Genomic DNA, 26,363 nt, shown 5'->3' with positions numbered 1-26,363 from the left:
CCTTTGTGATTGTTCGTTCCGAGCTGCCAGCGCATAGGCTGATCACACCCCAAGCCACCTGTCAAGCACCACAATGGAAATACAACTCAGTAATCATGTAGCATCAAATTATAAGACGAATGGAAGTTGGAATCGTGTTCGTGAGTGGTCCTCGGGTTCGGATTACCCAGTGTGAATATTGTCATACGGAACGGATGCCTGAAAAAATTCTCAGACGCGTAGAGTTGAAGGGACCTGCCTTGTCAATGGCATTCCAAAGAACCTCCGTAAATTTTGGGCCAGCCGCTTAGTGTATGGTTTCTTTGAACGTCAATATCGATGGAATTTAGAAAAGTCAGTCCTTCAGTCCACTGTTTAAGGCGCAGCATCAAATAGGAACCTCAGGCAAGCAACCAAATTCGGAGTGGCGCCGGATACTGCCGCCGGGCGGTACTCAGTGGTGTGTGCATGCATGAGTATCATTAGTAGACCAGCCTTTGAATTTGGGGAATAGCATGCATGATGCTTGTAGAGTCAAGCTCCCAATCAGTCCTGAAAGTTGGTAATCATTAATTCTTGAGGATTTCTCTGGAACGGTGAGGTGACAGGACTCAAAATAAACCAAGATCTGCTGACCGGCTTTGGTGAATAGCTCCCGATGTCGGTTTTGATAAAGACACGGAGTCTGTTGTCGACGTCTAGCAACGATAGGTTGTCGACCGAAGCTTCTGTTCAGACAGACATGATCTCTTCATTTCTACAAATGTTTCTTATCGTCAAATGCAGAAGAGACTCATGGAAGATGACATCCTAACTCGCAGTCCCGACCGTCCCGCCGGTCGGACACCTTCCTTTTCAAGATCTGCATGGCCGTCATGCTGCGACCAGGTTACATTCATCTACTTCAGAAATCAGATCTTTACGAAGTGCATTGCCGCGGAATGCTTGTTAGCTGACGCAGCTTCCACATCTTCTGCTTGTACCGGAGGTCGCAGGACCGACTACTCCACCCTGATGATCTCCTTCAATCAATCTGGCCACCTGGAAATCCACAAGGTGTACCCACATCATGCCGCAGCTGAGCTTGTCGTCCCTCATAACATGATAAATGACAGCCAGCAATCCGGTACCATCAACAAAAAAATAATCCCTGGTACGTAGCTACCTACTTGATGAATTGATTAGGTTGTCTCTCCATGTCGAGAACCTGGATGCTTCGATGGACCTTAATCAATCTTGATGCTGGCATTTAAGCAAGAGATCGAGGACTATGCAATTCTAACCACAAGCACTTCGTCGACGGACGGGATGTTTACGGGTATTGGCCCAGGCCGCTGCCCGCGCAGTCTGACACCGATATGAGACAGAATGGACTTAACCCACTCATAATGATCATACTATCATCTCACCCCTCATCAAAGAGGACAAGCTGGCGATGATCCCCGGATGGCTGTGGGGATCGCAAAACAGTTGAGGCTATCCGGTTGGAAATCGCCACTATGGCCACGCTTCGAGTGATTCCCACACAACAGTGTCCAATTCCCTCCAAATCTATGTCATAAATATTCCCGACCTGGAATGCCGTCTTGCAATCGCTGTTCACGCACTCCTCGCCGTATGATTCTGCTGGCCTTACAACCTACGAGAGGATATGCGATGACGGCAGAGAGAGTGGCGGTGTAAGATTTTGGGGGCTTGGGGCTATAGCATTTTTGCCGGGTCTCGGACTTCACCAGCCACAGTATCCTGATTGGTACACCGCTCCCATTATTTTTCCGTCTGGTGGATACTAACGTGCGGAATTGGAGAGAGTCTGCATTCGAGCGATTTGGGATGGAGACCATCGGAACTTTGTGCTCAGTACCCAATATTTAGCTAGCTTCGGTCAATTGGATTGGCTCAGCGGCTCCGAAACGGCCATCGTCCGGCAATTTAATTCGCCCATGTTATTGCTGCAGATCTCTCCCACGTCTCAACGCCCTATTCATTGCCGATCCTCCCCTCTGCCTTCGCCCGTTTCATATCAGTCTACAATTCGGATGTGATAAGACATCCTGGCGGAGGCGACCGCTTGTCTATCTCAGACCATCGAGGGGAAAACTGGCGCCACCCACTTACGAAGCTACGCCAAACGGGCTAAGTAATGGCATCATTGCTCGCAATTGGGGCGAGACCCCCACTGCGGCCATGAGGGAAATAGCATCGCACCTTTGCGGTGAGGGTCCGAAGTCAAAGGGTAAAGCATACCCCTGAGTCGGTTGAGTGGATCCGGTTGTCATCACCCATCTGGCGCTAGATGGCTCCTTTCGGTTTTGGCTCGTCTGCAGATGATGTGGCTGTGCCACTGCTACTCTCGCTGCATCGTGGCAGCGTACAGATACAGGCGGCTGTTCGAGCAATCGGCAGACAGATCTTCGTTTCTCCCACAAAAGGCTGTCACACTGTTTAGTGTCACCTTATGGACCGGGCAATCACGTAAGTGAAGCGACCGTGTGTAAAAAGCTAGTCTCGGTTCAGTGGGAAAGATAAGTGTCAGACGGCTAGAAGCTACGGAGTTAATGGGTGAGACTATTGGGGTGATGCTCGCTTCCTTTGTCTGAGAACAGCGCCTCACGCTGACAGAGGACAGTAAATGCAATGAATCAAGTGGCTGATGCGGTGGGGCAGCGGCCATTCAGAGGTCCCGTCATCTCGCCCAGACCCGATATAGCAGCACTATATCAACTAGTGGACTTCAGTAGGCGATGATAGTCGAGTGGGATTCTCGCGTATTGGCAACACGAATGGCTGCCGAAACCCACCATCACCGGGCAACCAGAACACTGGCAGCCACCCAAGGCTCAGAAGGAATCCCACTGGAGCTTGTTGCGACTTAGCTTCCGCGTTGCGCCCAATCATTGCCTGACAAGAAACCCGGTCCAGTCGGTGTCCCCACCATCATCCACCCACTGAATCCTCAGTATACCACGCGCTGCCCCTCCATTGCCTCTTTGGGTGCCCCCAACAAGCCCCTCACAGCTCCAACCAGACCGAGATCTCTGTCGGCCATGACGATGATATCATTTACCCCTCCATCAGGGGAAGAGAGGGTCCCAGGGGAGAGCCATCTCAACCTATATCAACCCCTCCCTCCCCTTCCCTGATAACTCTTCTCTTTCCTCATCCACAAACAATTTATCCTAGTCCTCCACACTTCACTACTACACTTCAGCAATCATGGGTTGGTTCGGTGAGTAATTCCCTGAGATGAACCTCAGTCTTGTCTTTGTGCCCTTCTAGCTGACACGAGGTGTTTCCACTTCTCAGACAGAGACAGCGACGAGGGTCGGGCCCACAAGGAGCTTGAGAACTTTGAGGTCGGCACCGAGGTCACCGAGGAGCACAAGGCCAAGTTCAGCCACCAGGTCATCGGTGGTGCCGCTGCCTACGAGGCCATGAAGGCCTACGAGGAGCACCAGGCCAAGAACGGTACGTTCCAACACCTCGCCTGTCCCCATTCGATACGAGATACTAAATTCCTCTCAGGCAAGCCCGACAACCACGCCCAGGCCAAGGAGATCCTCGCCGGTCTTGCTGGTGCCTTTATCGACCGCGAGATTGAGTCCAAGGGTCTTGACTTCGTCGACCGTGAGCAGGCCAAGTACCATGCTCGCAAGCAGCTCGAGGAGGCCTCCGCCCAGGACTTCTAAGCGATTGGAATATGAACGAGGCACACCTATCTGTTTATGATGTACGGTAGTGTGTATGACATGAAATAGAAATATACCACAATGAACAACACACAACATATCTTCGCGATCCATCGTAAACACAGTATGCATGCGTAGTTTCCAAGGTCAGTACGAGTAGATAGCATTTCCCATGAGGGGTACTCTGCAACGTGGCAGTCGACGATCACAAGCTAGTTTTTGCCTTCAGGAGCTCGAAGGAGGGGCATCAGTGGCTTAACACGGGCTGCACTCCGTCGTCATCGACTACTGCAGCTCACCGAACTTGGGAATAGCTTTAGACATCAATACCAGAGTATCATCAGATCTTATGCACCTCCAGGTCAATGGTAGTTGTCTTTAGGTAACCCTGAACAATATCCTTGTCAATACCCCTGCTCCATCTTCCAGGGTGTTTTGTTTTTCCGGATATGTAGTTCCGACGAAGACCGCCGCGATTGGATTCGCAGTGCCGATAACACTAGCACTAGCACCGACCGCGCCATTCCGACAACATCTGGCTCATTCGTCTGATTTGGCTGCGGATGGCCCAAGGAAGAAGGAGGGGTAGTAGGCACTGCAGATTGATTCTGGGATACAGTTAAACATTGAAGCTGAACCTTGGATTAGGAATAGTAATCGTGGCCTTAGTTGTCATAGACTTTCGTGTTCAATTCGTTCAGGCTAATAGTAGTTGTTGTTTGTGCCAACCTGTTATATATATTCGCAGTTGTCCAGATGATCCGAACTGAACTTACAAGCTTGAGGGAACTCATTAGCTAGTAGACCGTCCTAAAACACATATTCTGAACAACTGATCATCATCATACCCACTGAAATTATTCCAGAATCTGTAACAATTGGTGCAAACTGTCAGTACAACTAGTAAGCCAAAAAGCAGTCGTGTACTCATCACGTGCCTAATAAAAACATGCGCCGGAACCGCAGCTGCAAAAAGAGCTCATTCTGCCATCACGGGACCTACCGCTTTGTTGACCGCTTGAAGCGGCAGAACCTAGCGAACCTCGCTCGAAAAACATCGGATTTAAGCGGATTTAAGAACATACAGTTTCCAGAGAACTCACCCTGGAAACTGTACGAACTGTGACCGCCCGCATCAACATACTGGCAGAAAACGTGTCCCTGACCGCTCACTACACCGCTCCAAGCGGCAGAACCTAGTCGACCTCGCCGAAAAAACCACGGATTTAAGCGGATTTAAGAACATACAAGTCCCAGAGAACTCTTTGCGGATTCTGTATGATTTTTGACCGCCCTCATGGCGAGGTGGCAGAAATGGTCGGTGCCTGCCACCATCCCACTATGAATTTGTAGTCTACGGACAGTACTCTCCAGCGCTGCTTTTGGAAGGCTTTGTTATAATGACAGCTGATTGTTCATAAATATGACTGATGTTTTCTTGCAGTTGGTGAGGCTCAATAAGGAATACTCTCTACCTCTATATATCCTCCCAAGGCAGTTGATGCTTGACGGTCGGAATTCATACGAGACACCTTAGGCACTTTACGTGGGTCACAGCTTGGCCGAGGGGCCCCTTAAAAAGAAGAATGAAGCTGGCCAAATGGCGAGTACCAATGGTCTGCAATTACTTTCTATATTTTTACAAATAGCCAAACCGATATGCGAACCAGGCCCACCATTTACTTTGACTGACTCGCCGCGAGCTCATCCAATCCCTGACCAGTGCTCATCATGCGATCCTATTCCAACATTAGCAATAATACCCTCGGTAGGTGTGGACAAACTCACAGCCAACCACCCAGGCACCCATTGAGACACAAATTTCACCGCGCCACTATTCGGCCCGCGCCAGAACATGCCATGTCCTGTCGTACCCAGTACATCAGGCAGGATCAAATCCGCCAGCTCTTGGGCCGAGCATCCCTTGGGACTTGCCTCACCTGACGCCCAGCGGGAGATGGTCTCTGCGATAGCCGCATATCGAGAGTTTGGTGGGAGGGTGAATCGGGGCTCGTTTGCATGAAACGGCGTCGTGACGGTGCCGATCATGAGCGTGGCCACGGATACACCTAGTGGCGCTAGTTCGAGACGGAGGGTCTCGGAGAGATTGCTCAAGGCGGATTTCGATGATGAGTAAATGCCTGTATCACGTTGTTAATGTGACACTGCATGCCGACCGGGAGGAAGAGGACTGATGTACCGATCCATGGCGTGGGGACTACTGCACCCACGCTGCTTATGTTGACGACACGTCCACCGCGGGATATTAGCAATGGTGCTAGTGCTTGGATAAGACGCAGCGGACCCCAGATGTTGGTCTCGTAGACCTGCTGGGCTTGGGTGAGGTCGACGTCCAGCAGCGGCATGGTGTAACCGGAGCCCGCATTGTTAATGAGAATATCTAGGCCTGTTCCATGCTGCTCGACTGCCTTAACGGCAGCAGCTACAGACTCTGACGACGTGACATCGAGCTGGAGAGGGGTGACATTGGACAAAGTGGTAAGAGACGACGGAATCTTGGATGGTGAGCGCGCAGTGGCGAAGACGTGGTGGCCTTGATTGGCGAGCGCGACGGCCAGGGCCGATCCGATGCCGTTGGCGGAGCAGCCGGTGATCAAGACAGTCTGGAGGGGTGCCATGGTGGCCCAAGCTCATACAAGTTTTCCTTTAATCACAGCGGGAGTAACCCACGGTGAGCTGGCTTTATATGCGCCCGATTGACAGGCCGGGGCAGAGTCTGAACTCTTTGAGGAGCTTTTAGTCTGTGATGGCCAGGCAGTAGCGTATGTGATCGTCCAGCGCAGCTGAAATTTGACAGGTTGGATGAGAAGCTATTCTAATTTAGTCAATCCGGGAGATGGGCCAGGATGGACATCCCTGTCGGAGGCTGCATCTCGGCTATATCTCGACCCTTTTATTTCTTTGTTCTGAAAGTCAGTTTCACGCCATACTTGTGACTGACACTGAATCATAGTCTGTCGGTGATAGTCTCTCTGAGCACGCGAGGCTAAAAGATTCCATATTAGTGCGACGATACAGCTTAATCAGCAAGCCTTGTGTTGCTCTTCCGCACTACTGCATTCTGCTGGGGGAGAATAACTGACCTTTCTTTGTGTTTTACGCTGCTAATTCTCTAGCTCTGCATGTCATCTAGGGAGTCACTTGCTGCTCATGCCGCGAAAGGCTCGAGCTATCTCGGCATAATGTCATGGACGGACCGAACGACATTTGGACATCCACAGACTGCGTGCGGGCAGACCCACTGGCCTTTTAGAGTCCCATGGTGATCCCGCCTTATACAGTTCCCTACATGTTGCCCGCATGCCGTCCATTGCAGCGAAGCAAGGACTGTCCCAGCTGACAGACACCGGTAAGGGATATTCTTGATGACGGTATTCATAACCATTCTATCCTTGGTGCGTCACACGCATCATGGAAACATCACTTTCTTCCATGATTTGCGAGATCTGCGAGATTCATCATCCAAATTGAGCTAGCAACAGTTTCTGATCGCTTGTATGTTACACACACCAAGATCAAGAAATTAGCCGGGATAATTCTCATGTTACTTACGAGGACTGGACGTACAAATAACCTACCCAGACCTTCTCCAAACTTGCAAGGTTCTTCATTAACCACGCTACAAAGGTATTCTTCCTTTGTTTCCAACAATCAGACATCATGCCTAGGTAAATCTATACAGCGTGAACTTATCTGTACCCCAGCACTGATGTTCGTACCGTGCAGTGTTATCGAACGCGTCCGCGCAAAAGAGGCCATCAGCCCTGCTGAGGTCAAGACTTATTTCGACGAGAGACCTCCTGTTCACCCAGGCTTCATGCTAGGTGAATGGCAGGGCCTTGCTGTCCTGACGGGCAATAAGCTTGTGGGGGTCCTTCACAGTGTCAAATGGGCTGGGAAGAATTTCTATGGAGTCGACCAGGTTGAGCCCATGGTGTGCCTCGACGACAATGGCTGTCGCTTTTGTAACCCCAATTGGGGTGGTGCGCGGGTACGTTGTCCTTTATTTCCCTTGTATTATCAGAGGCTGATTGTCAAGATTCGCGAAATCAAATGTAACGACACTGTATCCGCCGCAATGGTCTATAATCAACGACCAGTTATTGACCATTTTCGCTATGTTGATGAGAATACAGTCATTGGGGTGATGGAAAGCCTTGATCATGACAAATCTAGCCAGGACGAAGACTGTTTGTATTTTACCTTGGAACGGATCAAATGAAGGGGAATTATCTACATACTGAGTCGCTGAGGTCTGCTGGTGACTCGATTTAGAGTGAATGGGGTTGGCTTCTAGCACGGTAGAACTACATGTGCGGATTGTCAGACATTCCTCTATCGTTAAAATCCACTCGTTTCCTATCCTTACGCACGGATTTACCCCTTCGGCTCTATTCATCATGCGAGCCACATAGACACAACAAGCTGTAAATTTAGAGGTGGCCCGTATAGCTCTGATAAGTGTCAACCAAATAGCTATGGAAACAGGCTGACCACTGTTCGCTCTCTCAAAGCACACCTAGTTCTGTTTTCTTTCTTTTCTTGTTATTCACCCACTGGCTCCTGGTGGAAAGCATGGATCTGTTTATTTCCTGGTATGTTAGCAAAGGTGCTGCTTGTCTCGCCTTTATATTGATGCTTTGAAAAAGGCTACCGTTTCATACATGGTAGCGCCTATCTTATATAGAATGTTATACTGCCGTCTGTGTACCATGTGTCCAGAAGCTCATTTCAGTTTCAAGGGAGATTGTATGACCTCGGCAGAATGCGACCGACGCAATATGCATTCGAAGCTACCAGCTTACCAGATAGATATGAGCCAAACGGAGAATCTCTTGGGAAATGTGAAGATTGCTATTGAAATTAATGACACTGTTCCGCAGCTATTCTACTAAGAGATGTTTTGTTGGAAGCTTGCCCAGAAAGGTAGCAAAGCAGATCTCAAGCACTGAACTTCTCTCGGTTCACCTCTACCCACTCATGCAACCTTGTCGCTGGCCGGCCAAGGTACTTTTCAATATTGCCAACTGCAGGACCATACCGGGGACTGTCAATAAAGGACTGGCCGGTCGTAGCGCTCTCGCAAAATCCTAGCACTGATCGCGCGATCGGCTCGGGCAGTCCGGACTCATTCACTAGACTGTCCAAGGCTACATTAACATCCACCTCGGTGACGTTGACCTCTTTGCCAAGGACTTTTCCGATGGTCTTGACGGCATCCCCAACGCCCATCTGCTCCGCGCCAACCAGATTGACGTACGACTCGGTCAATGACAAATCAATTCCCTGGGCCCTGCGGGCAAGGATCGTGCCACAAACGCTTCCAATATCTTCCGGAGAAATCCAGTCAAAAGGTGCCGCTGGCCAAGCAAGCTTCACGTGTCCAGTTTGAATAGGAGCCTTCCACCAGAGCGTATTACTCGCGTAAAAGCCCGGCCGCACCGCTACATACCCATTCTCTCCGAAAACCTCCTGCAGGGAGATCTCGGCCTGCGCGTGCACATAGGCGATGTGATCCTCAGGCGACACATTGCGAACATCTTCCTGGATGCCGAAGCTGCTCAGCAGAACGACCGATTCGATACCGGCCTCTTTAAGAGCGGTGAAGCTTGATCGCATGTGGTCAGATGAGGTCAGATCGGTGTAGATGAAGGCGTGTTTTGCTTTGCTCTGTGCTACCGCAGTGGAGATGGTATCTGGCTGCGAGAAATTGGCCTGAACGCGTTTGAAACCTCCCTCGCGTTCCTTCTCCACACTGAGACCAGGAATGAGTTTCGTGGGGTCGCGCATGGCGAGATACACTGTGGTTCCCAGCTGCTGGGCGGTGCGCGCGGCGGCCGAGCCGACCGCGCCAGTTGGACCGAAGACGATGACAGGAGCCATTGTCGCTATGATGAGTGACTCTTAGATTGTCTCTTCTCTCTCCATATATAGTGATTGTCGTCGACGAGCGGGTCGTGATTGTGCGAATTTGTCAGCCTCGGTCTCGGACCCACGGCAAACCGAAGAAGCGAACCGCGTTGCTGAGTTGTGATATAGTGATGTCATGTTCCTTGATTTCATTGTATGCGCTGATGTCTCGTATCGCGGAGTAAGACGGTCTGTTACTGTATAGTTGGCAGGGTACCGAGAGGGAAGAGCAATTACCCGTTTGTCTGATAGACAAGTGATGTAAATCGTAGTAGAACAAGCAAATGCCATTAAAACCCTATATTACCATCCAAACACTTTTCAAGCAATAAACATCATGAAAGCGAACAATAACACAATCACGCTCTCAATTTCATCATCAACAAGCCCAAAACACCCGAAATAGCACCCAATTTCACCCAATACTTCCAACTGCCAGTCCCACAGCCATGCAGTCATTCCCTCGCCAACCACTCCTCCACCATAGCCCCAAAGTCCGGCTTATACAACCACCCCAACTCAAACGGCTTCTCATCCTCAGCCTCCTTCTCCTCACCCCCAGCAGGCTTCGGCATCCTCCGCTTATCAATCCGCGCATTCAACGCCAACACCTTATCCACCCTCTCCTGTCTCCCCTGCTGCCAAATCTTCAGCGCCCGCTCCAACCCAGCCTTCTCACACTTCGCCAGAATCAACGCATAAGTATACACATCCTCAAACGCCTGATTAATCCCCTGCCCAGCAGACGGCGGAATCGCATGTGCCGCATCACCCAGAATCACCACCCTCGAGTGCTCCGAACTCCACTTGTCCAACTTCGGAACCATATAAAACGGCCACAGGTTGATCTTCTCCGCCGAGATATCCGACAGAGCCCGCTGCACAATCTCAGGGAACTCGTCCGCTCCCTCGCGCAGGAAATCCACACACCAGTCCTTGTCGTTCATCAGCTTATTCCATCCCTCCCGGTCGAGCTGCGCGGACCGCTTCTGTCGTCCAATCAACACCTCGGATCCATCCCGTAGCTGCGGCGCGATCACGAACGCGCCGTGCGTCTTGTTCATGATCGTCACTGGCATGTTGTACCCCTCCGGAACGGCGAGTTGAGCCGTCGGCACGGCGGCCGTGACGGCCATGGCGCTCATGAACTTCGGTTCCAGCTCAGGGTACAGGTACTTCCGCACCTTGGAGTGGATGCCGTCGGCGCCGACGAGACAGGTAGCTGTCTCGGTGGTCCCGTCTTCGAATTCCCAGGTGATGGATGATTCGGTCTCCGTGATCACCCGGCTGAATTTCTTGTGGTAGTGGATGGGCACACCGGCTTCCGCTACCATGGCGGAGAGTTCCCGGATCAGCACGTGGCGGTAGATGCGCATCCCGCTGTAGCCGTATTTGGCGGCGCCGCCGAACTCGTATGTGTCCAGGGGAGTGTCGGCGGGAGAGCGGAAGTAGAGGTGGTCGAAGTCGTAGGCTTCCGAGCGGATCCGGGAGTAAACGCCTAGGGTGTCGAGGATGCGGAGGGCGTTGGGGGAGAGCATGATGGCTCCGCCGATGTTCAGTGGAGCGGAGCGGGCCTCGTAGAGAGTGCAGGGGATGGATTGTTGGTGCAGGGAGAGGGCTAGGGCCAGGCCGGAGAGGCCGGCGCCGATGATGGCGACGTGGGTGGACATGGTGGTTGCAGGAGATAATTAGACGTAAACTGTACAGAAATGTGCTGTAATGTTATAGATGCTGTAGATATGTGTGTAGAGAAGTGCTTGCTATGCTGTGATATTGTGATGCTGTGCTGTGCTGAGTCTGATGAACCGAAGACTACAGCGGGACTTGGTTCCTTATATACCACATTCCTCGCCGTCATTCACAAGGCGTCCAGTTTCAAAGTTTCCGCCCCTTAACCCCGTGGCCCGACTCATCTCGGAATTACCCAGCTGTCCGATGCCAGCACATAATGGAGTATAGGGGAAGTGTTACACGGACAGTGACAGTGTTGGCTGACTGATGGTAGTGTCGGTTACTATGGAATGATCGACGTCGGGCGGAAGGCTGAGCTGAGCTGAGCTGGTCGGTCCGGATCCGAGCCCGGATCCGATAGGCGTCGGGGTATTGGGGATGGGTTACCCCTTTGGAATTGTCCGAGGAGATGGCCGGTTCATGCCTGATGTATATACAGATGATAGTTATCTTGTTGATTATAGACAGGGGTGGTGTGGTGTTGATGCAGGGTAGTTGGTCGTGAAGACATGGTCTATGGTGGAAATGTACCACAGCACAGCTCTTCAATATGCAGACAATTTGCACCGGGGTATCCATTCACACACAAGTACACTAAGATATCAAGTAAATACACATTTAAACTAATACACCGAGAAGTCTCGTCAACAACTGAATACAGTGAAAGGAGGGCGCTATGTACATTCCACCCATCCCGCATCATCTATGGAGCACCAAACACCATCCGACTTTTTTTGCTCAGAACCAAATCAGCGATTAACTGATTGTAACCAAATACTCATAACTGACTGTGACTGCAAAGCAATGCATATCGCTGCGTCATTCGTCGTAGGCCGCATTATCCACAAACTGATGATAATACAGGCACTGGATTTACATATTCCATGCAAACGATCCATCTTCAAACGCAAATGGATCGCCGCGAAAGTTGTTGAACTCTGTTGCTAAAGCAGAAGACTCCGCTAAGAAGTCAGGCAGCTGGGGCTGCGTGGACGGCGTGTAGCCTGGGTCCGTGGTAGTGGGGAAGATAGGCTGTGTAGTTTGAAGCTAGAGTAGATTAGCATAATCGATGGCACTTCCTAGAAGAACAATGTAAAGGAATGGGGACGACATACCATCTGTGCAAAATCCGTCAAATTAAACGCAAACGATTGCTGCGCTACAGACGGCAACAGATGCTGCCGACAGGCCGACAACGCCTTCACAGCCCCCTGCTGCATCCACCGCTCCTTGAGCTCGGCGGACCCCCGCGCCCGCACCGATTGCAGTACCACTGCCAGCAGCATCACATCTTTGATGTTGCTGCCGGTTTCGCCGATCGTGCGGGTCAGCCCGTCGAGGGTATTCTCGACAATGCGTGTAAGGCTGGCCTTGGTATGGGTAGTCGTCGGCTGACTGGGCGAGTAGGCGGGAGCGGGTGCCATTGGTGTTGGGGCACCCGAGTGTTGCTGGTTGGACAGTTTCATATAGCCGCATACGCTCAGCGCAGCCCACGGGATGTCATTCTTGCAGAAAAGCTGGAATACGTCCCAGTAGGCGGTCGATTTGAAGACGTCCAGGTCCGCCACGTTCGGGTCGAAGTAATCCTGGTACGACAACACCACTAGCGACGACTCTAGACACGCTTGCTCGATCTCCAGGAAGAGCTGATCCTCGCGGCTCTCGCCCATGACGATCGGCCGGTAGAGGCACAGCAACGGCCGGCGCATGTATACGTCCAGCAGCACCCGGTTCAACAGCAGGGCTGGCCCGGGAGTTTCCCCATGGATCGGTGACGGGTCCAGCTTGAGCGGAGGAGGGATCTGGCGCAGGCATTCTTCCAGGCGCCGACCCTGCTTGACAATGTCACGCAGATCCATTCCCGGGCTCGAGGTGCGCACCATCGACATGGCTCGGATGCGGTGGGGTAACGAGGAGGCCAACGTGACCTGCGCGAGGGTATCCGTCCACTCGTGCAGGGGTTTCGCCGGCGGCAGCTCCGTGGTGGATTCATCGAAATCGGTGTCATTCAGATTGGTCGGGATAAGCGGATCAAAATCCAGATCCGGGATGGTCACGGGCATACCCGATGCGATAGAGGTCTGCAGGTCCATCTCTACGATGGTAATCCACAAGCGGCGCCGCACTTCGATCTGAAACGGTGACAGCTGCTTATTCCCGGACAGATCCAGATGCAGGCCCACCACCATGGCCGACCGCACCAGCGTGCCGGTGGCGCGCCACAGCTCTTCCTGCGAGGCGAGCCGCAGTCGTCGCGCCAACAACACGAGTGCCTCGATCTGCAACGAGACCAGCTCCGTGCGCTGCTTGCGCCCCAGTTTCTGCAGCCACACGCGGACGAGGTTGACGGCGGGCGTCTGCAGGTATTCCCAGACAGAGGAATACTCGAGTCGGAAGCTGGGGTCTTCCAGGGGCAGCGCGGCGGCCAGGACGGCCGTCAGTTGCGGCAAGAAGGTGGCGGAGCGTTCCGCGTCCGGGCCTGGAGCGTCCCAGAAGTCGGCATACTGGCGGAGAAAAGACGGGACATGCAACATGCGCAGGGTGCGTTCAAAGTTGGTGGTGTACAGGTTCACGAGTCGGTCACAGACCGCTTTAGACGGCAAGGAGCTCTGCATTTGCAGCAGCTCGGGAGAGTAGTCGAGATCGGGCATGGATTCGGGGGAGCTCATGGGCATCTTAGATTTGCTCTGTAGAAATTGCACTTCCTTGGCCAGCCCCAAAATGGCGGAATCCTTGGTGCAGCGTTCGATGAATTCTCGCGCTTCGGAGAACTGCACATGGTCAGATACGCATTCCACCAACAAATCTAGAAGGGGGACTTACCTGATGCAAGAGAGTGGTTCGGTTGTTCTGGCCATGGTAACGTGATCGTGTGCCCTTTCCTTTGACAACCAAAGTGCCGGGATACGGGGGAGCATGGGTCGACGGAGTGGTCTGGCGGACAGATGGACTGGCATCGCGAGCCACCACATCCTTAAGGGAGCCAGCATACGAACGAGTCAGCGGCTTCAAGGAGAGCACCTCCTCAACACGCTGCAAGCGTTGCTGGAGATCCTCCAGCAGGCCGATGGCGGCGGGCGGCGGAGGCAGCCTGGCGCTGGCCGGATCGCCCCGAGGATCGGAGGGGAACGGGAAGTCAGGTGGCAGATGCATGCGCTTCGCACTGGGCTGGTCCGGCACATTATCCACGCCATCGGGACTGGGATGGAAGACACAGTCGGGGGCACAACCAGCTTTGGAGCAGTTCTCGCAGGGCATGACCCGGTCGCACTTGAGCTTCTTCTTGCGACAGCGCAAGCACGAGACCACGGGCCGGGGACGTTTGCGGGTCAGGGAAGCGTCCCCGGCCAGCTCGGTGGGCGGGGAGATCTGGCCAGACACGGGACTCATTGCTGGCAAAGAGAAGTTCAAAGAGTTGCTCGCGTCGGCGATGGGGGAAACAAAGTCGCACAAGGGGAACCAGTCCAAGGAGAGAATGGGGGTTAAGGTTGGCGTGTGAGGGGGAGACAATAATAAAGACCAGCAGGTTTCGTAAGTGTGACTGGGCCACGGTCACATCAACACTATGGCTAAGCTGACAGGCGTGCAAGGCGAATGCAGTGCAGCGGTAGCAGCAGTAGCAGCAGGAGCAGCAGGGGCTGTCGAAAGTGGATGCAGGAAATGTAAGACGGGGAGATTATTGGCGATGGGACGAATCCGCAAGTTACAGCCAAGTCTGACAATCCACCCCAGCACTGCTTTGCTTGTCTGGTCCTCTCCAGCTGTTAGTCTACTTTCTGGTTCGACTGGTGGATCTTGAACCACAACAACCTGACAGCGAGACTCTGTGTCTCTCTCCACTTTTCCCCCACTGGAGGTACTCTTCAGGTAGCCACACAGACCATGAGTGCAGGTTCTCTTTGTTTACCCGTTCACCGCCTACTTCTTTCAGTAAGTCACCAGGCTGCAGCGGATCTGCTTACCTCAGCCTCGTATCGAATCGCGTTTGGCTCGTATTGCTGCCTGAGCAGGCCAAGACCAGATGGGGGACCCTGAAAATCTGAAAATCATCGGCTGAAGAAGGAAGAAAGTTTATCGCATTTTGCTGAAGTAAAAAAGCCACAATTAATACGAGGCCAAGACATCTGATAACATACATTCAAAGTTCACGCCATGCCAGGTTGTAAATGCCCAGAAAAAGATGAAACGTTAGACAGAAAAGAATAATATAAAAAAAGAAACATTAACCGTCCATCAATCATTTGCCCTGTCGATCCGATGGATCGTCGTTCTTTCTCTCGGTTCGTCTCCTCAAAATTCTCCGCTTCCCACCCGCTCCGCCCCGGATCGGCCCTCGTGAGATGCAAGAGATGTGCCCAGTAGTAGAACAGATCGAGGAAGATTCTAGTTGGTGATCACGGGTGCCGTGTTATCCCATTTGTTGCTCTCCGCGGCGTCCACCAACCAGCGGGCCACTGTAATGCGACTGGTACTGGCCATCATGGGCACGCCCTTGCCATGATCCGGCCACACTTTGACCGGCTGGTTGGCATCGGGCGTCTCCACCAGCCGCGACGGTCGCACCATCACATAGTCCAGTCCACTCGCCTGCACCGCCTTGGCCGTCGCGTTGTGATCGTCATACTGATACGACATGTTGGACTTCTTCATCAGCAGCCGCAGCACGCAGTGCATGTTGTCCCACGATTCCCCAACCCCAAATGCCTGCAGGATGACCGTTTTGCGTACCCCAAACTCCTTCATCGCCGCCAGCACGTTGGAGTTGCAGTCGGTCATTAGCCGAGGAGGTGAGATGGGCGCCGCAAAGGGGCTGTCGCTGGCCCGTGGGGCGTTAAGTGTCACAATTACCACATCGGGAATGTCGGCTTGGAACGCGGCGCGGACATCCTCGAGTTCGGTGGGGGTTCCTGATGGATTTCTGTTAGTCAATCTGGAGTCGATATTCCTTCGCGCATATCCAGAGGGACTGCGAGGACTAAGAGGCACTAAGACGACGACTAAGACTCACCTTGGACTACCTTCAGCCCGGCACGAGCTCCACCCAGAGATTCGGGCTTGCGGGCCAACGTCGTAACTTGGTGGCCTGGATCTCATTGTTAGCAATTTAGCCGATACAACCAATGACATGCAGGTTGATGCGAGAGACACTTACCACGACTCAGCAGGTCATCGATGACCAGCTTGCCACACCGTCCACTTCCGCCAATCACGAGAACGCGCATGGTGATATGTTGTGAATTGCAGGGGTTTGTGTTGAGTGGTATGGAGAGGAAAGGATCTGGAGGGAATCGTCTGTTGTTTTTTCTGGTTAATTTCCTTGCTCGTTTTGTATAGTGTAATCAGATTGCAGTTGTAGCTGATGGAGAGAAGTTCATTGCTGATGGCGCCAGAGGGCCTATATACCCTGCCGGCTGCGAGGCTCTGTCCGGACCAGCACTCGGATCCGACCGGACAGGTATCGACTCGTCCGGACGGAGAAGACCATATGGTAAGCATGCAGATCATTTTTGATCCGACACTTGTAGCGGGGCCGATCTGAGTGGTAGGGAAGCCGTGTGAAGGATCATTCCTTGATCAGAGCTCGGGGCGGGCTTTTCCTGGCTGATTTGGGGGTTATCTCCGGGTCAGGGGTTCCCCGAGGGGGTTGAACCCGGTTCAACCGTGGGTGTGGTCGCGTGCTCCAGGGATTCGTTCTTTGTTGAGATTCATTCTGGAAAGAAGCAGGGATGTTTGCCGAAGTTCTAACTATATTCATCACAGTAATGTAAGTGGTATGAGTGTAGATGGTGATGCAATGCCGCTGCAGCGAAGATATATATTCCGCTCTGGTAGTGCCCTAAAGTACATCCCTCAGCACAGAGAGTGCGGCGCAACAGAATTGATGAATGGATGAAAATGGATGAATGTTCAAGAACACCTAATGAATTATCGTAGTACCCATCTATAATACACAAATTTATTCCCCACTCCATTTATCACCAGATCATCTATCTAGATCCAGATAGTCCCAGATCGCCGACTCCACTCGGCATCTTCCGGATCGCCACACATCCCTTGCTTCCATTCCAGATGACTCCACCCACGATATAACTACTGATGAGATTCCTTCAGGGGCATTACAAATAGAACAAAGCAAGGGGCCATGTGAATTGCCCCTCCCATCCACGGTTACCTCCCGTTCCCGCTGAAGCTACCAAGGAACCCGCACAAGCAACATCAAACATCTAGACAAGTTCATAATCGCTAAAATCACGTAGATACACACAGATCTATCATATTTTCATCCATCCATCCACATAGCCAACAGTACTATCTAGGCCCTCTTCTCACACACCACCTTCATGTCCGGATGATTAATCCAAATCTCCTTATTCCTGCCCCACTCCTCCATTGCCTCCGGCTTGACCATGCGCAAGTCATACCCCTCCACCAAATGCACCAAGATCGCCCGGATCACCACACTCGCCACAAATTTGCCCATGCATTGCCGCGGCCCGAACCCAAAACGCCAGAAGTGGTATCGTGCCTGGGTTAAGCTCCTCGCCAGGAACCGATCGGGCTGGTACAAGTGGCGCTCCTCGCCCCAGTACGGGTTCCGGATGTTGAGCGCGTATGAATCCACCACGAAGTTGGTCCCGGCGGGGAAGTGGTACCCACCTACTGTCCTGGCGGTGGGGATAGCCTGTGGCACGGAGAATGCGGCAAGGGGACGGAGACGCGCGGATTCTTCCACGCAGGCGGCAAGCAGGGTGCTGTTGTCGAGGAGGTAGGCGTCCACTTCGCCGTCCACGGAGATGGCCCGCTGCTGTTCGACTTCCTCGCGGAGACGCTGGGCGATGTCGCGGTATGCGGCAAGGAAGACCACGTTCCAGCTGACGCCGCCGATCGTCACGTCCAGGTTGGCGTAGAGCATCTCGTCCAGTGTGTGCAGGAGTTCCTGGGTGCTGATTTGACCGGCATCCCGGGCGGCGAAGAAGTCGATGATAGGGGCATTGAGTTTCTGCTCAACGGCGCGGCGGTGTGCCAGCTCGTTGAAAGCCAGCCAACGTTGCTGGAAAGCGGCCAGTTCGCGGTTGGCTTGCGTGGGCAGGAAACGCGACCAGGCGAAACGAGTCAATCCCCCCTTGATGACATGCTTCATCAGGTTCTCGCGTTGCGGGGCCAGGCGACGCAGCTCTGCCTCGACATCCGGGGCGAGGCGACCGTAGACGACTTCGGCGACTACCAGGAAGGGGAGCAATTTGAGATCATCTGCTGGGTCGAGCAGGCCTCGGGACAGGTCGCTGGTATCCCAGAGTTCCTGAAAGAATTGCTCTGTGCGGCGCTTGACGAGCGGGATGTAGGTCGTCGAGGCGTTACGGTGGAAGGGCTTCTCCATGATGGCACGCACGCGCTGCCATTGATCTTGGCTGACAAGTCCAACACACTGACCCAGCAGCTCTCCGAGCAGGTATCCCGAGTTGTTGTTCTTGGCCTTGAGGTGGGTGTGCGAGTCCTTGAAGACGGCTTGGATGTGTTCGGGACGGGTGAGGACGCTACAATTGTTAGTAGTTGCCGTTAAGCTGCAAGAGGGGTTAGACAAACACTTCTGGGTTCATGCCGGACCAGAGACGGTAAATGGCTCCGAATTGACGCTCCCAGCGCTCCGAGTTGCTTTGACCTTGCAAGAACTTGGCCCCGTCACCCTGTCCATCGGGCCACTGGTACGGCAGGGTGGGCAGCGGACTATTGTCATCGACATGATGTACGGGAAAGCGACGTGCAAGATGAACCTGAGATGTGAGCTGAAGTCATGATGTGTCTCAGGAATTCGCGCTTACTCTAAGAATAGCAGAGATCAAACGATTGATCGTGTTTGTTATGAGGGTGCGGAATTTGACGGCCACCAGGATGACCACGATGAGGACCGCCTGGCCCGCGAGGAGAATGGTCGTATCCATGGTGAATGCTGGTATTTTGCTGATGATTGCTATTCGGATTCTGAGTTCAGACATGGCCATCTATATACTTCAAGTGGTGATGCCGCGACCGATGCGGATAGCCTCATGGGGGCCACGGAGCAGGAAATCGGATCCGAGGCCGGATATGCTCACCCGCAGGCTGAAACATGCAATACGGGATGCAGTCAGAGTGGATCGGTCAGATCCTGCACGGTCCGCTTAAAGAAAGATCCTCTTTTCGCGTGGCTCTCCACCAACGCCCCATAGGAGCGACCGGATTAGCGACGGAGCCACTCAAAGCCAAGCAGTAAGTCGTGAGATGGCGCAATCTCGTGTGGTGAGCTGAGGCAGTACTAAGCATGGAGAGTAGAAGCGACAGATGCAGGGGAGGAGTCATAGCAGCGATGGGCTTATGCGTGCCCTGTACTTGTTTATTAGAATTATTACAGGATGTAGACACGCAGAGAATTGAATGCATAATTCATGGTATTCGTAAACTATCTAACAGTAACAACACCGACGCCATATACAAAGACAAAATTCTCAAAACATATGCCATTATGCATTAGATGAGTCCGCCGTTTTCTCCTCCTTCAATCCATACTTGGTGTCCAGCTTCGTCCGCAGCGTAATTTCACTGTAGCCATTAGCATCCATCCGAATGTACACTGCCACAAGATCGACTTACCGTTCCAAGAACACCAACAAAAATCCAACTCCTGCGATTACAGTCGCGAAAATCCACACTATCTGTAAGCTGTCTGCGTACAATCCAATGACCTGCTTTCGCACATCCCCACTAAGCGAGTTGACGTAGTCTTTAGTACCATGCTCGTAGGCTGCTCCACCACTGAGCGTCTTCTGGACACTGTCACTGCTGACCCGCGACAGATCGTGTTGCACCTGCGCATTAAAAATTGCCGACGGCACCGATACACCCCAGACCACACCAAACTGGCGCACAAAGGCCCATGCCGCTGTAGCAGCCGCGGTGTCCTGATCCGAAAACTCGGCTTGCACAGCGGGTAGAAGTGTGCTCAGAGATGAGCCCGATCCCAGGGCCACGACGATCTGCACCATGATCCAGGCAACATCTGGTGAGTTTTCATCCAGCGTGATAAAACAGCCAAAGCCCAGGGTGAAGAGCGCGAACCCGATAAAGTGGAAGGGCTTGTAGCGACCAAATTTGGATAGCAGGGCGCCGCTGACTACCGAGGCTGGTACCAACACCAGTACTGTTGGGAGCATCATCACACCTGACCGAATGGGAGAGGCCAGAAGCACGGCCTGGAAGTAGACCGGAAGAAAGTAGATGACGAGCAGGGTGAGCATGGACTGGATGAAGGTGATGGTGAAGGCGGTGGCTGAGGTGCGGCGCGTGAAGAGACGCATGGGCAGCGTGGGCTGTCGACAGAAGTTGCTCTGTTCGTAGAAGATAAACACAACGACTCCATAGAAACCAAAGACCAGCGAGATAATAGCCGAGTATGACTTCCACGGCCACAGTGTGCCACCATACGCCAGAGCGACCAGAATGAATGAGATGGCCAGGATGAAGATGAGGTTGCCGCCATAGTCGATTTGCTTCAGGCGGCGCTTGATAGAGGTTTCTTCGCTGCGATGACCAACTTGCAGGAAGACAAACAACAATACCATGGAAATACCTCCGACTGGCAGGTTGAGATAGAAGACCCAGCGCCAGGTGGTTTGTTGCACGATCAGTCCTCCGACGATGGGGCCCAGCGAGGTGCCAACGGAGACGGCCGCGAAAACAATGGCCATAAGACGACCACGTTCGCGCAAGGGCACCAGATCACACACAATCAGGTTCACCAACAGTGTAATACCACCACCTCCGATGCCCTGGATGATGCGACCGGCAATGAGGGCGTTCATGCTCGGTGCGCCGCCGCTGATGCCGCTGCCCAGCACAAACATGGCTACCGCGAAGATGATCAGCCATCGCCGGCCAAAGATGTCGGCCATCTGCCCATACAGCGGTTGAAAGACGGTACTATAAGCTATTAGCATCCATGACGACAGTAATATAACCGTGCAACTTACTTGGTGAGGAAATATCCAGTCGAAGCCCAGACATACGCTTCGCCGCCGCCCAGGTCCTCCACAATGGTCGGCAGCGCCGTCGAGATGACTGTTCCTTCCAACGCAACCAGCAGATTCGTCACACACAGTGCCACCATGATGGCCCAGATTCGGGGTCCGTATTTGGTCTTGGTGGGTGGTTCCTCCTGCTCTTCGACCTTCAGTTGCTCGGTCGGTTCTGTAAGACCCAGGGCTTCAACTGAGTCCTCAATGATGGAGTGACGGTATATCCCACTCAGACGCTTGGATCCTGCGCCTGCTGCGCCATAGCCCTGGGCCTCAATCGCATCGTGGAAGATATCGCTGGAGACACTGAGACGCTGGCTGAGCCGCCTGGTACGGCTGCGTCGGCTGGCGTTGCGTTCCAGTCCTTCCCGGGGTCTGGCAACAGGAACGGGAACATCGGGCCATTCCCCAGGAACTTGATGCGGTTCAATCGACTCTTCCTCCACCTCCTCAATGCGAGGAGTAGTAGAAGTAGTAGTGCTGGTAGGTGGCGGGAGAGCGTCGGGTTGGCGCACCCGGATTTCAATGATAGTGTCTCGCGTGTTGAGGGCGATGGATCCAGCCATGGTCACTAGTTCTGGGACAACAGAGACAGAAGCTCCCACACAATAGAGTCTATCATACCATTCTTCTTGCAATTCTTCCACAACATAAAGGATCTCAATGCTGTTCGGCCTGAACGGCACTGCATGCTTGCTGGTCCGATCGGATCCGAACCGGTGCAGTCTCCGACATGTCCGCCTGCAGGATTCTGACAGGCATAGATGCACCTGCCTGGCCCCCACGTGGCTATCCGACGTGGTGTATAGATCTCGCTAACGACATTCGGGTAGTATACGAGTTGCAGGAGGCTCATTGCCATGCCATGCGACGAGCTGAGATGTTAGTGCTGATCGGGTATGCAAATCCTCAAGCTGAAACCATGGATCTCATCCGTGCGGAACCATCCCATCAGTATCCAATCATCAACGAGATAAACTGACTTCAATGTTATGTCATGCCTAGCCTTCCAGAACAAAGGATACGAAGGATGAAGTTCGTAATCTTGGGCGGGGGAGGGGGCTATGCTCCTCGATACATCCTTCTGTTGCGACCACAATGCCAGAACTGGTACACCTTCGCTACGCCGGACCGGATCAGGATTCATACCAAGAGGCAGATGTAGACAGGATTCAAACCAGTGGGGGCGAGACCAAGGAAGTTACAATGGTCAGGACTGAAATGAGAGCGTTGAAGAAGTATATAAGGAACCAGACTGGTAGTTGATGAACTCCATGAACAGTCTCAACACCTCAATCACAGCAATCACCTCAAGAAACCAAACTCCCAGCGATCTTCTGTCGATCTCAATCTCTACAATCTCATCTCCATCTCCATCAGCCACCATGTACTTCCCTCTTGCCTTTGCAACCTTCGTCTTCTCGGCCCTGGCCCTGCCAACCGGAGGCAACCACAAGGCCCTCCCTGCCTGCGACGCGACTCCTCGTCCTTGCTCGTGTCCTACGGGCACCTTCTTGCAAAACTCCACCAGCTGGGCGACCTGGCCAGTACCCGCGAAGGATATCTCGGACATTACTGCCAACTGTTTGTGAAACCCTCATGCTTATCTCTTCTGCAGTGGCTGACTGGGATAGTCTTTGAAACGGCCTGGTTTGGTACCAGCCCCAGCGAGACTCATGGCGAGCCCTACACTCCGGGAGCCGAGCGTGTTCTGTATGGAGAACTTCCCAACGCCGGCGTGTATCCGATGACCGAAGAGGTGAGCATGATACTTTGAAGGCAAGGATCTGGAGCACGGCTAACTGTGTCATCAGTTGAGAACGTTCAAGTGGCTGCCGCGTAACAAGGGCTACCAGCTCACCTTCGGGCTGGCTGACGTGCCCTTCTACTACAACACCACTTCTGGACCCGCAGGCCAGCTTGGTGGCACCTGGGAGTGGATGGATGTGCACGCCATTGGCAAGAAGGAGACCTACATGCTGTGGAACATCCATGCCTGTTTCTCGTCTGCTTACGGTACGTCTTGTTGCTTCCGACAAGTACTGGTCGATTTACTAATGTTGGACAGACTTTGCGGGATTCCATGAGAGCGCCATGAACAACATCACAGCCATCTTGAAGGCGGAAGGAAAGATGACGGGAGAGATGAACGGACCTTACTCTTACTAGTTGGCAGCGTTTGGAGATTTAGTTTGTTTGGGACTAGAATGCTTTGTGTTTATGTTTACGAGAAAGCAGTGTGGAAGGACCACTCTGCTCTCCTGTTGATTTGCCGGATTAAACCGGATAGTTTTGATAGTTTGGAGTTAAAACAGCATTGAATATTCTTCTAAGTTTCAAAAGATGCTCTGCCAAGTAAATCGGTTATCCTCGGGACTTTCACATGATTAATAAACGCCCACTTGGCAATGCTGTTGACTCATCATTGGAATAACTCTGACACAGAGACAGTCAGCAGCATTGCCTGTGTTGTTGATTATCGGTTGTGCGGGCAATACGAGAAGCTTATGTGCGCCTCTTTCCCTACTCTCCCGTCCTCATTATTTTTAGATTAAACCCCTCCTTTAAGCTTATCACCGGGTTACACAAGGCTGATATCAGTGGATATCCCAGTCAATACTTCGAGGACTATTGAAGTATGTGGTCTGGGATTATGTGACAAGGTTCATGACAGCTGGCAAGGCAGAGTTGAAGGAAAAATAACCCGTGATTAGAGTTGACATCTGAAACATCGGCTATGGTGATCGACAGTCAGGGTCTACTGATAACCTTCAGGCAACGGCTGGCTGGCCCCCAATCGCCTTTCATTGCCTGGAGTGTTGGTTTCTGCAGGTTAAATCCTTTGCTGGCGCTCCGCCAATTCTCCAGCACTGCAGAATTCAAAACCTTGGCAAGGAAAGTAATCGCGAGCAGGTCCACAGCCACACAACTATGTTACATCGGATCCAATCGCCAAGATCTACTATGGAGACAAATGTGTGAAGAGAAAGTTTAAATTGGGTATAGCTCTAGAAACAAACATGAAATAACAGATTTACTCCACAGGAATGGCCTGCTCCACCACCACCGTCTGCTTCACCTCCGCAGTCTTCGTCTCTTCAGGCTTCTTCTCCACCGCAGCCTCCACCTTGGCCTGCTCCTTCGCTTTAGCAAAGTGCTCACACATGGCATGACCACCCCGCTCATTGAAGAACAAGTTGAGATACATCCACGTCTCGCGGGCGTAGCCCTCAGCACGAGGGAACATGGCCTGTTCGTATTGCCCCACTGCGGCGGAGAGACTATTCGCACCTGCGAAAGGCTGGCCATCTTCCCAGCTGGTCTTGCGCGCGATGATGGCCCGTGCCAGCTCCAGAGCGTCCTCCATCCCCACGTTCACGCCAACTCCCGCAAATGGTGTCATTAAGTGGGCAGCATCGCCAATAAGAGTCAAACTGAGACCAAAATTAGCTCAGATCCAACATGTCAGATAAGGAACAGGAATAAAAGCACAGACGGAAAACTTACCCGGCACGGTGCTGCCACTTGTGACCAATAGGAAGCATGTACATGGGGCGAGGCACCAAATCATCGTCGGCGTCGAGCATAAGGTTCTTGGAGTCATCGTTGAACCCTTCATAGTAACGATCGACGAACTCCCGCTTGGCCTGCTGCGGCTGGGTCCAGTCGATGCCGCACGTCGTGTGCCAGTCCTCCGGCAGCCGCATGAACCCGTAGGTCCGGACGCAGCCGTCACCGTTCCGCTGCGACAGCACAGTTGTGTGGCTGCCCAGGGTCAGACACATGCCCTTGCCGACACGCTGGGCCAGAGCCGGGTCCGCCTCGTCGATGGCGCTGTACTTGAAATCCACGCCAGAGATCCCCGAGAAGATGGGCCGGGTGTCCGTAAGCAAATGGCGTACCTTGCTCCAGGCCCCGTCGGCGCCCACCACCAAGTCGAACCCGGTCTCTGTGTGGTCTTGGAAGTGCAGGTCGTATTGCAGACGGGTGCCCGTGGCTTCAGTGGTGACCTTCTTGAGTTTGTGGCCCCAGCGAAGACTGCCCCATTCGAGAGAGTCAATCAGCATGCTGCGCAGCTTCACCCGGTCGACTTCTGGGCGTCCATTGAATGAGTCTGGGCGCTTCTCGCCGTAGTCGGAACCTTCGTCGAGCAGCAGTGCGCCGTCGGGCTGGTAGATCTTCAACACCTCACCCTCCGTGCGGGCAACAGCCATGAACTCTTCGAAAAGACCACACTCGCGCAGAGCTACCTGTGCAGACCCCTCGTGGATGTCCAAGCAACCACCCTGTGTGCGAGCATGGCGGTTCTCCTCTGCCTCGTAGACGATGCAGGGGATGCCGTTGTGTTGCAGCAGACGGGCCAAAGTAAGACCGGCAGGGCCCGCTAGTAAAAGTCAGCCCTGAACTATCACATTGGCAAAGGAATAGACTCACCACCGATGATTGCAATCTTAGGAGGAGCCATTATGAAGGTTGATGTGTCTGAGATGGAGATGAAGTTGGAGAAGATGGATGGAAGTGGATGTGGTTGGGAAAGTAATCGGTTAGGACGTGCAAAGTGTGTTATTTATAGGCAAATAAGGTGATTCTAGACGACTTCGATGACAGGAAAGACAGAACGACTTGTCAGATCGAAGCATAAGGCTTGCCGGATCCGACAGCGGATCCGAAATTCTGCAGCAACTGGGGCGATGCCCTAAATTCTTACTCTGACACGAGTTGAAATCCCAGTATGATTCTCGATCGCGGGCTTGGGGGCCAAAATCAACCGTTCGTGTTCTGAAACTAGCGGGTCTCAATTCCGCAGGCACATCTCAGCTCGCATGTCGACTCACACTTCGACTCACATCGTGATTCCTGCATGATCCTGGCGGCCACGTTTTCGGAGATGGGAGGGATCCTGCCGGATTTGTCGTCCAAGCGAAAGGCGTCATCGGAGGAGAGTCTAAGGCGTCTAGCGAAATGAGTAACTTGGAGCAGCTTG

General features: G+C 52.9%; 11 protein-coding genes across 11 annotated transcripts; 3 read left to right on the top strand and 8 right to left on the bottom strand.

The window, feature by feature from the left end:
* Positions 1-3,195: 3,195 nt before the first annotated feature.
* Positions 3,196-3,668, top strand: An09g00630 (uncharacterized protein; the record flags this gene model as incomplete). Its single annotated transcript, XM_001393350.3, has 3 exons — positions 3,196-3,208; positions 3,286-3,447; positions 3,505-3,668. The coding sequence occupies 3 exons, from the start codon at positions 3,196-3,198 to the stop codon at positions 3,666-3,668; spliced, it is 339 nt and encodes a 112-aa protein (XP_001393387.1).
* A 1,679-nt stretch (positions 3,669-5,347) lies between these two features.
* An09g00620 (uncharacterized protein) lies at positions 5,348-6,307 on the bottom strand (the record flags this gene model as incomplete). Its single annotated transcript, XM_001393349.3, has 3 exons — positions 5,348-5,407; positions 5,457-5,809; positions 5,869-6,307. 3 exons carry the CDS (start codon positions 6,305-6,307, stop codon positions 5,348-5,350), a joined length of 852 nt encoding a protein of 283 aa, XP_001393386.3.
* A 1,091-nt stretch (positions 6,308-7,398) lies between these two features.
* An09g00610 (uncharacterized protein) lies at positions 7,399-7,911 on the top strand (the record flags this gene model as incomplete). The annotated part of the gene is made up of 1 exon (XM_059749552.1): positions 7,399-7,911. The coding sequence occupies one exon, from the start codon at positions 7,399-7,401 to the stop codon at positions 7,909-7,911; it is 513 nt and encodes a 170-aa protein (XP_059606693.1).
* Positions 7,912-8,630: 719 nt separating this feature from the next.
* Positions 8,631-9,572, bottom strand: An09g00600 (uncharacterized protein; the record flags this gene model as incomplete). Its single annotated transcript, XM_001393347.1, has 1 exon — positions 8,631-9,572. One exon carries the CDS (start codon positions 9,570-9,572, stop codon positions 8,631-8,633), a length of 942 nt encoding a protein of 313 aa, XP_001393384.1.
* A 482-nt stretch (positions 9,573-10,054) lies between these two features.
* An09g00590 (uncharacterized protein) lies at positions 10,055-11,269 on the bottom strand (the record flags this gene model as incomplete). Its single annotated transcript, XM_001393346.3, has 1 exon — positions 10,055-11,269. The coding sequence occupies one exon, from the start codon at positions 11,267-11,269 to the stop codon at positions 10,055-10,057; it is 1,215 nt and encodes a 404-aa protein (XP_001393383.1).
* A 934-nt stretch (positions 11,270-12,203) lies between these two features.
* An09g00580 (uncharacterized protein) lies at positions 12,204-14,720 on the bottom strand (the record flags this gene model as incomplete). Its single annotated transcript, XM_001393345.3, has 3 exons — positions 12,204-12,377; positions 12,446-14,101; positions 14,154-14,720. 3 exons carry the CDS (start codon positions 14,718-14,720, stop codon positions 12,204-12,206), a joined length of 2,397 nt encoding a protein of 798 aa, XP_001393382.1.
* Positions 14,721-15,713: 993 nt separating this feature from the next.
* An09g00570 (uncharacterized protein) lies at positions 15,714-16,552 on the bottom strand (the record flags this gene model as incomplete). Its single annotated transcript, XM_001393344.3, has 3 exons — positions 15,714-16,237; positions 16,339-16,413; positions 16,483-16,552. The coding sequence occupies 3 exons, from the start codon at positions 16,550-16,552 to the stop codon at positions 15,714-15,716; spliced, it is 669 nt and encodes a 222-aa protein (XP_001393381.1).
* Positions 16,553-17,554: 1,002 nt separating this feature from the next.
* An09g00560 (uncharacterized protein) lies at positions 17,555-19,270 on the bottom strand (the record flags this gene model as incomplete). Its single annotated transcript, XM_059749550.1, has 4 exons — positions 17,555-17,599; positions 17,665-18,865; positions 18,915-19,114; positions 19,151-19,270. 4 exons carry the CDS (start codon positions 19,268-19,270, stop codon positions 17,555-17,557), a joined length of 1,566 nt encoding a protein of 521 aa, XP_059606692.1.
* A 558-nt stretch (positions 19,271-19,828) lies between these two features.
* Positions 19,829-21,945, bottom strand: An09g00550 (uncharacterized protein; the record flags this gene model as incomplete). The annotated part of the gene is made up of 3 exons (XM_059749549.1): positions 19,829-19,907; positions 19,977-21,284; positions 21,335-21,945. 3 exons carry the CDS (start codon positions 21,943-21,945, stop codon positions 19,829-19,831), a joined length of 1,998 nt encoding a protein of 665 aa, XP_059606691.1.
* An 819-nt stretch (positions 21,946-22,764) lies between these two features.
* On the top strand, positions 22,765-23,548 carry An09g00540 (hypothetical protein; the record flags this gene model as incomplete). Its single annotated transcript, XM_001393341.1, has 4 exons — positions 22,765-22,963; positions 23,014-23,138; positions 23,194-23,395; positions 23,448-23,548. 4 exons carry the CDS (start codon positions 22,765-22,767, stop codon positions 23,546-23,548), a joined length of 627 nt encoding a protein of 208 aa, XP_001393378.1.
* Positions 23,549-24,413: 865 nt separating this feature from the next.
* An09g00530 (uncharacterized protein) lies at positions 24,414-25,844 on the bottom strand (the record flags this gene model as incomplete). The annotated part of the gene is made up of 3 exons (XM_001393340.1): positions 24,414-24,813; positions 24,887-25,763; positions 25,814-25,844. The coding sequence occupies 3 exons, from the start codon at positions 25,842-25,844 to the stop codon at positions 24,414-24,416; spliced, it is 1,308 nt and encodes a 435-aa protein (XP_001393377.1).
* Between the last annotated feature and the right edge of the window lie 519 nt (positions 25,845-26,363).

Source organism: Aspergillus niger (assembly GCF_000002855.4).
Source record: "Aspergillus niger supercontig An09".
NCBI classification, from domain to species: domain Eukaryota; kingdom Fungi; phylum Ascomycota; class Eurotiomycetes; order Eurotiales; family Aspergillaceae; genus Aspergillus; species Aspergillus niger.
This window is presented reverse-complemented; position numbering and strand designations above follow the sequence as displayed.